Source organism: Microchirus variegatus (genome assembly GCF_963457635.1).
Source record: "Microchirus variegatus genome assembly, chromosome: 4".
Classification (NCBI taxonomy): Eukaryota; Metazoa; Chordata; class Actinopteri; order Pleuronectiformes; family Soleidae; genus Microchirus; species Microchirus variegatus.
Window position 1 is genome coordinate 3,667,176 of NC_139805.1, and position 13,382 is coordinate 3,680,557.

At 41.8% G+C, this 13,382-nt stretch overlaps 1 protein-coding gene across 3 annotated transcripts in view; it reads left to right on the top strand.

Annotated features, from left to right (window-relative positions):
* The first annotated feature begins 772 nt into the window (after positions 1–772).
* Positions 773–13,382, top strand: part of pde4dip (phosphodiesterase 4D interacting protein) — a 63,360-nt gene continuing 50,750 nt past the window's right edge. For all 3 annotated transcript variants that reach the window (XM_083887825.1, XM_083887826.1, XM_083887827.1), the window contains exons 1-4: positions 773–1,121; positions 4,618–4,694; positions 12,880–13,003; positions 13,133–13,293. In XM_083887825.1, coding sequence (XP_083743951.1) covers positions 858–1,121; positions 4,618–4,694; positions 12,880–13,003; positions 13,133–13,293 — 626 coding nt within the window. In that variant the 5' untranslated portion in view covers positions 773–857. The remainder of the gene's footprint in view (positions 1,122–4,617; positions 4,695–12,879; positions 13,004–13,132; positions 13,294–13,382) is intronic.

Below are 13,382 nucleotides of genomic sequence, written 5' to 3' on the forward strand. Positions count from 1 at the left end.
AGACGCCATGTTTCTACCGGAGCCTGTAAGGACAAACGCGAGAGAACAAATCAAGCGTCTCTTTACTTGTAGCTGAAGTCCCGCCTCCACTCTCTCCGCTTCGTCTGCTACGGCCGCGGTAGCTCCGCCCTCTCCCTCGCCTCACGAACCTCATCTGCTGACACGGAGAAAGACGACGAGGACGACATTTGACCAGCTGAGGACACCGTAGCGCTCAGGGAAGGGAGGGGGTGAGCAGATTTTGTAAATTTCAGCCTCTCCTCCAGATGGCACTATAAACTACTTACTTCACCTTTAAAAGGACAGTGTGCACATACAATAATCATTTAAATAAAACAAAAAGCTAGGTGTCGGTACATTGAGACGAGCGTGCACACAGGCGTCTGCTGCGTTCGCATGTGGCATGACACTTATCACCTGTCACACTTTATTATTTGGTGTACTAGTACTACTACTACTAATACACGTGTATTAGTATGCACGTGTATCGGACGGGTGTTTTACAGTCTTAATGCAGGCGTAGGCGACACAGTTGAAGTGTTTTTGGATAGTGTTCTGGCATAAAATGCCCCCCCCCCCAACACACACACACAACACACACACACTCATGTCTCAGATTCTTGGCATGACCTCGTCATGGTAAAAAAGGAAACCCCTCGACCCCCCCCCCCCCTCTCCTATCTCCCATAATCCCCTGCCTGCCTGTGTACCATCTCCTGTAACAGATCCAATCTTAGTGGGGCTCATGCCCACTTTAGCTTTAGACCAACTCTCTGTTCTTGTTGGTGTTTGTTGATATGTGGCAGTGGGAGATCTGAGCAGAGAGCTGAGTTTATGTCGTCCAGTCGCCGCAGCTCATGTCGTCTATGTTTTTCAACTGTTCTCCTTGCTTGGATTTTTCCACAAATGACGTTGCGGCAAATGTGGGGCTGCAGTGCCCCATAGGAAAAGAGCTGCTGCCCGTCACCATGTCTAACGGCGGTTTCCCTGGTTATCGCACTATCTCGCAGCACCTGAATGACCTGAAGAAGGAGAACTTCAGCCTGAAGCTTCGGATCTACTTCCTGGAGGAGAAGATTCAGCAGAAGTTTGAGGAGAGCAGCGACGATGTGCACAAGAGGGTGAGTCCGAGAATTAATCTGTGAATGAATGAACTATTTGTGATGAAAAAAATGATGGTTGAGTGCACTCGTCTGTGGTTGTTGCGTTGTACATTAGGCATCTCAGCCTCTAACCTAGAGGCTCTAGGTCACCGCCAATAGAACTTTGAACTTTCTGTGGATTCTTCCACAGAGAAAACAAACAATTAGTTGAATATGGACATCTTATAATTAAAAAAAATGTTTTATTTAACAAGGACAATATTCCGTTTTTTTAGCTGCACCAGTTAGCTATAGAGCTCTGTATTTCATGTGAGTTGCTTGCTCACAGTACCATATTAGCAGAGAAAGCTTTTGAAAAAAAAGAAATTATGCAATATATAAGGAACTGGTGGGGGCACTTCTACAGGAGACGACACTCTCTTCCAACACCGGTGAACATCCATGGACATTGAGATGGTATTACAACATCTTACAAATACATGGGTGTTCACATTAACAATAAACTGGACTGGTCTGATCATGCTGCTGTGCTTTTGGAGGAGTGCAGTGTGAACTCCTTAAGACCTTCTACGACTCAGTAGTGGCATCAGCCATCTTTTATGGAGTGGTTTGCCGGGGGCAGTGGTATCACAGCTGCGGACAAGAACAGGCCGGACAGACTAAAACATCCTAAATGTCTGAAGGAGAGCGTTATCGCAGGTCGTTCCTCCCTGCAGCTGCTAGACTGTACAACGAGCACTGCTCTCAGTAGACCAAACATAACCAGGCTCATCATTCCTGTGAATGCGCAACCGAACTCTGATCCGCACCAAAGACGCAAACTCTGGTCCGCATAAAACATATCTCCGTTCGACACATACAGTGTACCGTACATTCACAACAACAACAACAACAACAACAACAACACAAGTAATGAATTATATTGCCCTGCTGCTGCAAGCACACTGATTAGCAGCAACATGGTTGTCACTGCTCGTCACAGCCTGAACAGAGTCGCAGCCGAACGCGGTGCCAGTTTCCATTGTGTAGCGGACTACCGCCGGGAGCTCGAGCCGGGACCCGGGACCCGGAGCCAGGACCCGGCAGTCCGCCACTCCTCCTGGCTCAAGTTCACGGTGGCAGTCCGCGACACCGTGGAAACCGGCACCGCGTTCAGCTGTAGTTTAGTAATCCATGGTAGTACTGTTGTGTAGGAACCGTGACGTTTTGGCACAGAGAGTACCATGCAACACTAAATGTTTTAATCACAGCCATACGTTGGAGCAGCACATCACAGGGGAGAAGAGGGTGTGATGCAGGTAGCTGCACAGGAGTCAGGTCAAACCAACCAATAGAAACTCTTCTCCCATCCACCTGCGTAGGCCCCGCCCATCAAGTGCTGTTGAATTCGCAACCGAAACTTTTGAAGCTGCAAACAAAGAGGACTAATTTATAAGCAAAGGTTTTTAACTTGAAAGCAAAGAGGACTGATTTATAAGCAAAATGGTTTTTAATGTTTTTACTTACAAACATTAGTTTTGATTGAATTTGAAGAAATATATTCTCTCATATTTGTTTTTCTTATGCAACCTGTTCTGTTTTGATCTCAAAAAAATGTTTTTTAAACTTAGTGTTTTTTGTCCTCAAATCTTTTTTTTGGTTTCAAATCTATCCTGTTTGATTGAATAATTGAACAAAATTCTCTCCATTGCCAGTAATGCATTACAGCATTATTGTCAATGGCATCACTTTAATTGTGTGACCTCATCTACTGAAGCTCTATTTGTCTGAAGAGAATTGCATCTCTGTTGGAAGGCGTTGTCAGTTGAATAAAAAAAAAAACCATTTGCAACACAACACAACATAGCTTTGCAACACTAAGGTCATAAGATTGGGATTCAATTGGGGGTTGTAACATTCAGCCAGTCCCAGTTTGCTTTCACACTGCATTGTCACTGTCTGACCTATTTTCCATCGTAGACCCAATGACCCACGTTATTTCTGCCCGGGAGCCTTTATGCCAGCATGCATGCCTGCACGCTTGTTACTGAATGCATGTATGCATGTCGTTGTAAGCAGCAACACTTGTGCTGTTTGTCAGTGTATCAGTAATCTGACCGGTCTGCACATAGAAACACATGAAATAACACTGCTGGGATTTCAATCTAATGTACGGAAAAATCACTGCAATTAGATACACGCATGTGAATGATCGGAGGCCAGTTGAGTCCAGTCTGTTGTAGCTTTCGGAGCCAGAAGTTAAAAATGTTGGTGTTGCCGGGGCAGGGAGGGGGTTGAGGAGGAGGAGATAGATAGAGCAGGTGCTCATATCCCCAACAGCTATTTATAAACCCATTGAGATTCAGGGTCAGCACATGAGACTTGACAAGCTAATTTTGTTTCCATAAGAATAGCACATATTGCAAGTTGTTTAATCGTTGACAAAAGGACCTAAACACAACAGCCGGGCACAGGAGCAGGGGGCAACACTTGGGGTTTGCGTGCCTTGACCTATCCTGGGATTTAAACTGGAGACCCAGCTTCCTCTTGGCCATGGGCTGTAACTGGGAAATTAGACAGGCAGACCCATATGTCCAAAAGATAACAAAAACAAACATGTATTTAACCAAATGGTCTAGTATTAAATGCAGAACTTATCAGGAAAGTAGTAAAATAATGTGAACCTGCAGATATTATCATTGAGGTTTAGCTTAGTTGGTTGTCGCTGAGCGCCATCTACTGTAACTGTAATAGATAGTGCTGCTGAGTGCATGAGACGTATCCTCTCCTATTATCATGCTAATCCCAGGCTATTTTAAAACTAGGGCTGGCTAGTAAATCAATTGTATTAATTCTCATACATGTGTTTTAGGAGGATTTTTTTTTTCCCTCCCCATTAAGATAAGTTCCCTAAGTCAGGACATTGTTTGAAGCCAGTAGAAAGTTTGCTGAATATGTATATTTTTGTTGTTTACAATGACGGGGCTTGGCATCTTGTTCATATGCTTGTTTTTGAGACTTGTATTAACATAAAATATGGCCAAATAAAAACAAAATGGAACCAAAATTGATTGCTAATTTGTAGTTTGTTTATGAGAAAGAAAAAAATTATTTTCACAAAGAGTTTTGTGTGAAAAAAATTGGATATTTGATTTTTGCCCAGCTCAAGCTGAAGCTATAGTTTAATTGAATAGCTGTTTGTTGAGAAACAATCAAATCCACTACTGTACACAACATAAGTATTATGTCCAATGTAGCTGATTGTTTATTTTGACATCCTGCCTCTCTGCCTCTGGTAATAAACCATAGACAGACCCAGATGCATTCTGGTCCCTTACCAGTCATCTGATATAAATTACTTGCCCAAAGCAATCACATTAAATAACAAAAACGTACAATATATATTAAACAAAACTACTAAATGCTGATAATCAAAAATCATCTACCTAAATCACTGACAACACAATCTAACAAATAGCTTTTTTTTTCCTCTGCAACTTGTTGTAATAGTTTGTTTCATGAATTTCTGTTCCAGAACATCGAGCTGAAGGTCGAAGTGGAGAGTTTGAAGAAGGAGCTCGAGGACAAACAGCAGATTCTGGACCAAGCAATGTAAGTAGTTCTAACTTCTACCTAGAGGTTCACTTCTAACTTCACGCTCTCTCTAATTACTGTTCTGTTGGTCTGTGAAGGCCGCGAATCGGTGATTTTAATGCTGAGCTGACATGAATCAAAGTGGTGGACCATCGATTAAAGCGGAACTAGACCGGAAGTTCCTATTATCGCTGTTTTTTTTGGTGTGTATCTGCGTCATTACCTTGTTTACGAAGCCCTGACGGTTCGAAACAAACAGTTCAGCCATTGCTGAGAACGTTGTGTTTTATTGTAATCTCGGGGCTCAACGAGATCACTGAAAATCCCGTAATAGTTACGTAAACAGCGGTTCTCCTGAACAACCGATCGTCCTGCTCCGGGCACTAGTCCGGACACATCCGGTTACGTACATTGAACCGCAGAAGAAGAATAACGTCCGTTGTGGAGGTGTTTCACGAGCAACAGTGTCTTCTGACTCTGGGTCTGACTCCGGTTTAAAGTCATAAAAGGGACTGCGGCGGGGAGTCGTGAAGAAGCTATTTTTAAACACTGTTAAAACAATGTTTTGATAATGAGGAGCAGTGCATCCGCCGTTCCAGAGGGGGGCGCTGCGCTTCTGAGAACGGATGTGCTGGATAGTACTGGCCAATCGCAAGACTCTGTCTTCTGGGGGTGAAAGTTCACTCTGAAATCTCGCAGCAGAAAAACACTGTCAGAAAAGAGGATTTCTATCGGCTAGTTTACAGCAACTAGGAGGTTTTTGACCATAAAAACAAGTTAATATATGTAAGTAGACCTCCATAACTAACATTTATGTGCAACAGGACCACTCTATGTGACCTTTAAAGATCAGACATGATGCTCTGTTCGCAGCTGTGAGAGAGAGAGATAGATTATGATTTTTTTTATTTTCAACTTTATTTTCCTGTTTTTTTTTCAAAAGAAATCATCTGAATGTAATAATTAAAATCAATGAGCAGTCTGGACTTCATCATATTGATAAAAAACAGTGACAGGTTCAACAATAAAACCATCCTTCACCTTTCTCCTTCAGTTAAAATACATTATATATATATGTGTGTATATATATTAGGGATGCAACAGTATTTTACCGAAACCGTTCACTTGGAGCAGCATGGCCATTTTGGCCTGCCCTAAAACAAAGTTTAAAAGCTGGCATTTGTTCTTGTGTTGGTGTGTGTATTTAAAATCCAGAATAAAAAATCTGCTTGATAAAAACCTCTCCACGTTTGGTAAAAAAACCAAACAATGGTAAAAGACGAAGACTATGAAGGTATATTTGGTGCAAAAGTCACAAGCACATTTAACTGCAGATTTCACATGTGCACACACACTAAAGTCACAAATGTTTAACCGTAAATTTGAAGTTGTACATGTTTTTTGTATACCTTGTTAACACAAAATAGGGGCTACAGGTTCACAAATCCATTTCATTTCCTGTGCATGCACTCGACACTTTTGCTCCGATCGTTGCGGTGCAGTTGGTGCAAAACACGTTTGTACGTTCGTGTTTCGTAATCTGAGAACATGCACAACATTAATAAAATTCTATACATCGCTATGATCATTGAGCATTTTCTTGCACGACTGCAGGTCAATTGATACAAGACCTCAAATCTGCTTCTACTTGTTTCAGATACTTTTGCCCCTTGCTAGGTGGTATAAGTGGTGCAAAAGTATTTGTAACTTGTGGAGTCGGAGACTTACGAGATTAAAAGTGTCAGATATACGAGAAAAGTCGCAGATTTATGAGATTAAAACTACATTTCCATTTTATTAAATATAAGGACTCACACCCACCATTTCTCCCACTGTTTTTGTGTTTTATACATATGAACCGTATCTATATCAGTTCAGTCCGTGTGTGTCGCCTGCCTCTGTCTGCCTCGCTGCGCTGTGCTCACATGTCACTATAGAGAACCCGGACTATGGCTATGAAGCCCGAGTCTGCCACAAGTAATGGTGTTCAACCCGGTCAAAAGCCTTTTCTTGGTCTAATGAAATCAGACCAATCTATACCCAATGAACTGGAAATGTGCCTGCCAGGCAGACAGTAGGTCTGGTCAGGGTGGACGATGGACGCCATCACCTCTCTCAGTCTAAGGGCCAGAGCTTTGGACAGGATCTAGTAATCTGTGCACAGCAAATGAGACCGGCCTCCAGTATTTTAGTTCTTGCAGGTCTACCTTTTTTGGCAGCAGGGTTATTGCGGCCCTCCTGCAGCTCAGAGCCAGTTTTCCGGTCTCTAGGCTTTCGTTTAACCACCTCTAACAGATCTGGTCCTAGTATAGACCAGAAAGACTTATAGAAATCAGCAGGAAGGTCTTCCGTTGTCCATTTTTCCGCTCCAGCCCAAAGAAGAAGCAAGATGGGGCGTCCATCTGCGTGATGGCCATGAACCTAGACATGACCAGAGCTATGGCTGACTTTTTTGACATAAGGGAGTCAATTTGCTGTAGAGTCTGCAAAGAGTCTGCAGCTCCTCCACCTGCAGCTCCAGATATTTCATGGTCCGGGTTCACGAACGCTCCTTTCATCACCAGTTTGATTATTTCCCATGAGTCCACTCAGTTCATCAGAACCCAGTCACCCTCTCATCACATGCAAGCCCGCAGGCGTGTAGCCTCACCTAGCTATCAATACAAGGCCTAAGCTCTGAGGAATGCCATGCATGGACTGAAATGTGTTTGAAGAGAATGAAGTGACTGTGTGGGACAGCAGACGGAGAGAGGGGATGAGGAGGTCAAGTGTGTGTGTGTGGTGTTGTGGAAATTCTCTGCTGCTGGTGAAGAATGAAGAAGAGAAACTTCTGCCGGCCGTTTTTAGTTTTTATTTTCTTTGCAAGGAAAAGGTCAATCTTCACAGGAGTGATCCTAGCTGGAGAAAGACCCAGAGTATCGGGAGTCCTCGGGAGTCTGGCTTTTGCAGGCAGTACCTGAGCAACTCCCCTTTTGCATTCCTCCAATAGACAAAGAAGTCTGGCTTTCCCGGCCATGTTTTCACAACTCCCTGCGGATGTTGTAGGAAGGTGTCCGTTCAGGCTAGACATCCTAATTACACAATGTACAATACACAAAAGGACCAGGTATTCTGTGTTGGGCAAGTATAGGGTGATGGGCAGTTGTCGCCTTAAGGCCACATTATACTTCTCCGACTGCGTAATGCGTTATCCGTCTGCGTCACCACGTAGACCACTCGAGCCTTTATACTTCTGCGTCGTGGTGACGGATAGGCGCTGCAATTTCCCGCCCGGTCAGTAGGGGTCGCTGCGCAAGGTTGTTGTGCTTTTGGCTACAGTGAGCAATGGCGTCCGAGGGAGAAAGACTGTTGTTGTTGAAACAGCGGCCGTTTGTCACTTTTCTGTGTCCCGGAACGCAGTTTTAAGATAATTTGAGGCGAGAAATTGGCCATTTAGAGTCTAAACATGTGCTGTGTGTGTTAAGATATGACGTATTTATAGTTCGGCAGCGACGAAGACGGCGGTGATCAGCTCCGCCCTCTGTGGACGCTCGGTGCTCACTGTGAGCCGGCACAGAGCAGCTTCGCTCGGCCTGTCCTGAGGACCAATCGCAGCTCTTGCCGTCTCCGTTGTCCCTTGACGGAGTGACGGACACTTAAAAAATATTCCGTGCAGCCGTAGACGACGCAGAGACTCTACAACAGGTTCTGCGTCGACGCAGAGGACTCTGCGTAGCCTACGCAGAGCACTTTACGCAGGAGTATAAATTGGGCTTCAGAGACAGAGAAATTGAGTTTACCATTACAGTGTGTGTGTGTGTGAGTGTGTGTGTTGGGGGGAGGGGGGGGGCATCAAACTCAAATGACCTGGGGCCAGTGAGTGCCCACTCTGGTCATGATGGGGGCAGTCATGTGAATAAAAAGTTCAACCATGTAGGAAATTAGCTTAAAATCGTATCACAATATTCCATCATGATAATGCAATGACGATATTCATGATGATTCATATTTTTATATGTATATATATATTAGGGATGCAAGGGTGCAGTTGTCCCATTGTTCGGTATGCATCACGGTTTTGGAGCCACGATAACGGCACTGTTTTGGCATCTTAATATAAAACTGCTCAGACTAGAAAAGGCAATATTACATTGAAAAAAAAGAATTAAAAGCACAGATATAATCAAACCACAAACTTTATTTAAACACTAGTGCACTATCAGGTCAAATTAAACGGCAAACGTAAAACCACACAAATTAAACATAAAGTTTTGTGCTGTCAATTTTAGAAACCCTGGCTTCACAGAAACTGCAACTACAAACACACCATGCTGCTCCAAGTGAACAGTTCGGTAAAATACCGTTGCATCCCTAATGTATATACACACGTATATACATAATTTTACATTAGACACTTTAAAAGTGTGAGTGTGTGTCTATAATCTAGCTACATGTGGTGGAGGTTTCAAGTCAGATCTCATTATAACTTGATTAGGGCTGAAACAAATACTGGATTCATTGATTATGAATCAATTACTAAATTAATTGTCAACTATTTGGTAAACAATTAGTCAGTGTGTGTTCTTATAAAGAATTAAAAGAAGTTTTCTGATTTTCAGCTTCTTAAATGTGAATATGATCTGCTTTTGTTGCTCCATATCACAAAGAAATCCTTAAAACTTAATCTTTTTGACTTGTGGACAAATCAAGTCTGTGGCCGCGAGTTTGAGTCTTAGGGCAGCTCAGAGAGTAAAGGGCAGGAGCTGCTGTGTGGTTTGCAGTGTTGCTGAGTCGGAGACTATTTGAGCTGCAGCAGCTGTCTGTCAGCTGTCTGCCCCTCACTGTATCACTTTCCTCTGCCAACACACAAACACCATGATGAGCCACACAGTGTGTTCAATAATAATGTTGTTCAGTGTTTATATGAGATTTTCAGTAATCAGTCTTACAATATTGTCTTATTTTTCTTTCTTTAAATAAAATTTAATTAGGAATTAAAGGGACAATATGTAGTATTTATGGGTTTATATAACCCGAAATCCATTTTTTTTATACATATTATGTGCTCCTGCATTGTCTAGTCGCTGTATAATAGTTTTTGTTTCATTTTTGTGTTTCAAAAAGTCATGTAAAATAACATGGTCGCGGGCCGCGGTTGCATAGCCACTGTTAGCAGCGAGACGCCATGTTTCTACCGGAGCCTGTAAGGACAAACGCGAGAGAACAAATCAAGCGTCTCTTTACTTGTAGCAGAAGTCCCGCCTCCTCTCTCTCCGCTTCGTCTGCTACGGCCGCGGTAGCTCCGCCCTCTCCCTCGCCTCACGAACCTCATCTGCTGACACGGAGAAAGACGACGAGGACGACATTTGACCAGCTGAGGATACCGTAGCGCTCAGGGAAGGGAGGGGGTGAGCAGATTTTGTACATTTCAGCCTCTCCTCTAGATGGCACTATAAACTACTTACTTCACCTTTAAGTGAAAACCTAATTCCTAATGATGCGTTTCCCACCGGTTTTATCAGTAATACCTCCGTCAGACTATTTATAAAACTGTGCAGGATTCACATGAAATGTTGGCATAATGTATAAAACAGAAGGTGCTCATGCACAGAAATATTCAGATTTATGAAGCCATGCACACACAGGTTTTCTTACCTCTTTACACAGCACAATGAACTCACAGTTTGAAATCAATCAATCAATCAATCTTTATTTGTATAGCCCACAGTTTACAAAACATAGTTTGTCTCACGGGACTTCACAGGGTTGGTAACATCCTCTGTCCTTAGACCTTCGACCAGGGAAAAAACCCTTGTAACAGGAAAAAAAGGTAGAGACCTTAGGGAGAACCACAGGTGAGGGTATCCACTCTGGACGGACAGACGTGCAGTAGATGTTACCCAAAACATACAATACATAATGACAAATAATAACAAGTAAAAAGTCTTTAAATACCAGGATCCTTCTGGATCACTGGGTTTGTCACAGCCTGTAGTGAAGACTGTTGTGGTCAGAGACTTGAGGATGACGGAGTCTTCTTTCCTGTCCTGACCTCATGTCGTTCACTGGTGTCAGCAGAACTGTTAGAGATTAAAAATCAGTTAGAGATGTGCTACATGTGGATTTATGGTCACATGTCATGGGGGGACATCGGGTCAAAAACATGCCATGAACGAATGGTTGCAGCCATGCTGCCAAGAGCTTACCACCACCAGTGAGAATGTCTTAATTAATAATGGGTAATTTGTAAAGCGCTTTGGGTGTCTAGAAAAGCGCTCTAGAAATGTAATTATAATAACTTTGAATTTTGTGAGCTTCAGTAACGTCTACAGTTCCCTATATAGTCATAAAACACCTTTGATTCATATCCATTGATTGGGAGTGTATATGCAAGTGCACATTTCAGTATCATTCAAACATTTGTTTATTAATTGAAAAATATCTCATGTCTGTGCAAACAAAATGATGTTGAAAACAGTAATAATTACATTTATTTCATTTATTTTATATTTAGGCAGTATGAAAGTACAAGTATTAGCCAAATTAGTATTTGACTAAAGAATCACCTAATAAATAATCATTTGTCATATGTGGCCAAAAACAGTTACTACATTCAAATTCAAAAAACCAAGGTATAGGTTTCGGTTTCTGACGTAACTGGCAACCCGTGGTTGCTCAGCAGCTGAGACTCTACTGACTGTAATGATTGGTAGACGGCAGTAGGTGGCGCCACATGTCAAAACATAAACATGATTTGCAGTCTGCAAAATATTTATTTTATTCAAATATTTTGTCTGTACTGTTGTTGGTGAGTTCAGTATGTTATATGAACAACATCCTTAGCATTTTCCAAAATGAAATGTACATTTGTGACTGTGACGCGAAGTGCTGTAGACTCCATAATAAAACCATGGCCAATTCAAGAACAACACCTTTTAAAACTCACATTGGTTCTGATGATGAAGCTCCATGTTTCAGACAGTCCTGATGCACTAAGTGAAGTGGAGTCTCTTTGGAAAGACTCAGGTTAATCATGTCCTGATCGAAGCCAGCACTCATGAATAAATCATGAGTGCTTGTTGTCCACAGGAAGGAAAAAAGCCAATAAAAGAAACCCTTCTGTTTCCGAAAGGCCGTCCTGTTTTCTATTTTATTGCTTATATTGTTCAAGTTCAAGTTCTACAACAACAATGTAAAAAATACTCTTTGACAAGTAAAATCTCTGTGTGAATGATGTGTCCATATCGCTGATATACTATGTTTGACGTCATTTGATGTTTTGTGAGGATGTCCCCAAAATAATCTGAGCGTCTTTTTGAGCAGAAAGAATTTGTTTTCATGGTAAAGGTTTTTCACAGTTTACTGGTGATATTTAAAAAAAAAAAAAAAAGTATAAATAAATACATAAAAAGTAGATATTTGTAGTGTTACCTCGGTTACGCAGACTCCAGAAGAAGAACATCCTCATGCAATACTTATATACTGTGCAATACTTATATACTGTGCAATACTTATATTGTTATAAATTATTATACAGATTTTTATCCTGCTTAAATTACATTCCATACAGTGCAAATATTTATATATTTTTTTAATAATCACATCCAAACTGTGCAATATCTATATTTTTACTGGTACCCTGCTAAAATCACTTTCATACTGTGTAAATATTTCCATTTTATTTTAACTAAAGAAAATTAATTGTTGTGAAACAGAAATCACATAAGAAAGTCTAAGTATATGAAATTGTAATGAAGTCCATGAAGTAAATGTATGTCGTTTCTTTGCAACACTGCCAATAACCTCACTCTCACAGAATAGTGTGTGTAATGGGAAATTGTAATCTAAAGTCAATTTGCTTAAGAAAATAATCACTATTTTAGATAAAACATTATTGGTTCTTTGCTTGTGATAAGGACAACGTTCTTACATTTTTGTCTAGTTTTTGACCCGTTTACAGGAGTTTTAAGACTCAGTCTGAAAGTGGTTACAAGCTAGTTTTTAAGTATTCTCACCAAGAAAAAAAACGTGCTTACCCCATTGGCAGATTTATTTTCTTAAAATGACAAAATATTATTCAATTTAAGAGCTGTTTTTTTCAGTGTGCAACAAGTCGAGTTTTTGAATTCAACAGTAGGTTTCATCAAAAACACACAATACACATCGTCTATACCAGTTCTTGTCGTTCATATTTCTCACTGTAATATTTACTCTCACTCCTTAGGCCGACGGCCGACAGCCTGTCCAATCCGAATGAAGCAGAGCCGCAGCGTTGCCTGGCAGAGCGGCAGCAGGAGATAAGCCATATTCAAGAAATCCTGGAAACCAAAGTTCAGCGACTGCAAGAGGTAGAGACTCGCGGATGATCCTCATCGTACAAACAGTGTATATCGTGTATGTGCAAGTGTCTAAACATGTTTGCACTGATTAGTGTGTCAAACCCACTGTTACCCATCCGTGTGTGTCTTTGCTTTCAGGAGGCGGAGCTGGCTCGAGATGAGGCTGAACGCATGGCCTCGCTGGCGGACTCTGAGTCTCGGCGCTGTCTGGCTCTTCAGAGAGAGATGGTGGAGAGGATGGAGGAGTGTGCGAGCTCAGCTGGACTGCTTACCCAGCCTACCCTGACTGATAAAGACAGGTGACGAACTTACACCTTTACAAATATTTATATTTGTATATATATTTTAAGAGGTTTACAGTGAAAACTCCCACAGTTATCGAGACCTG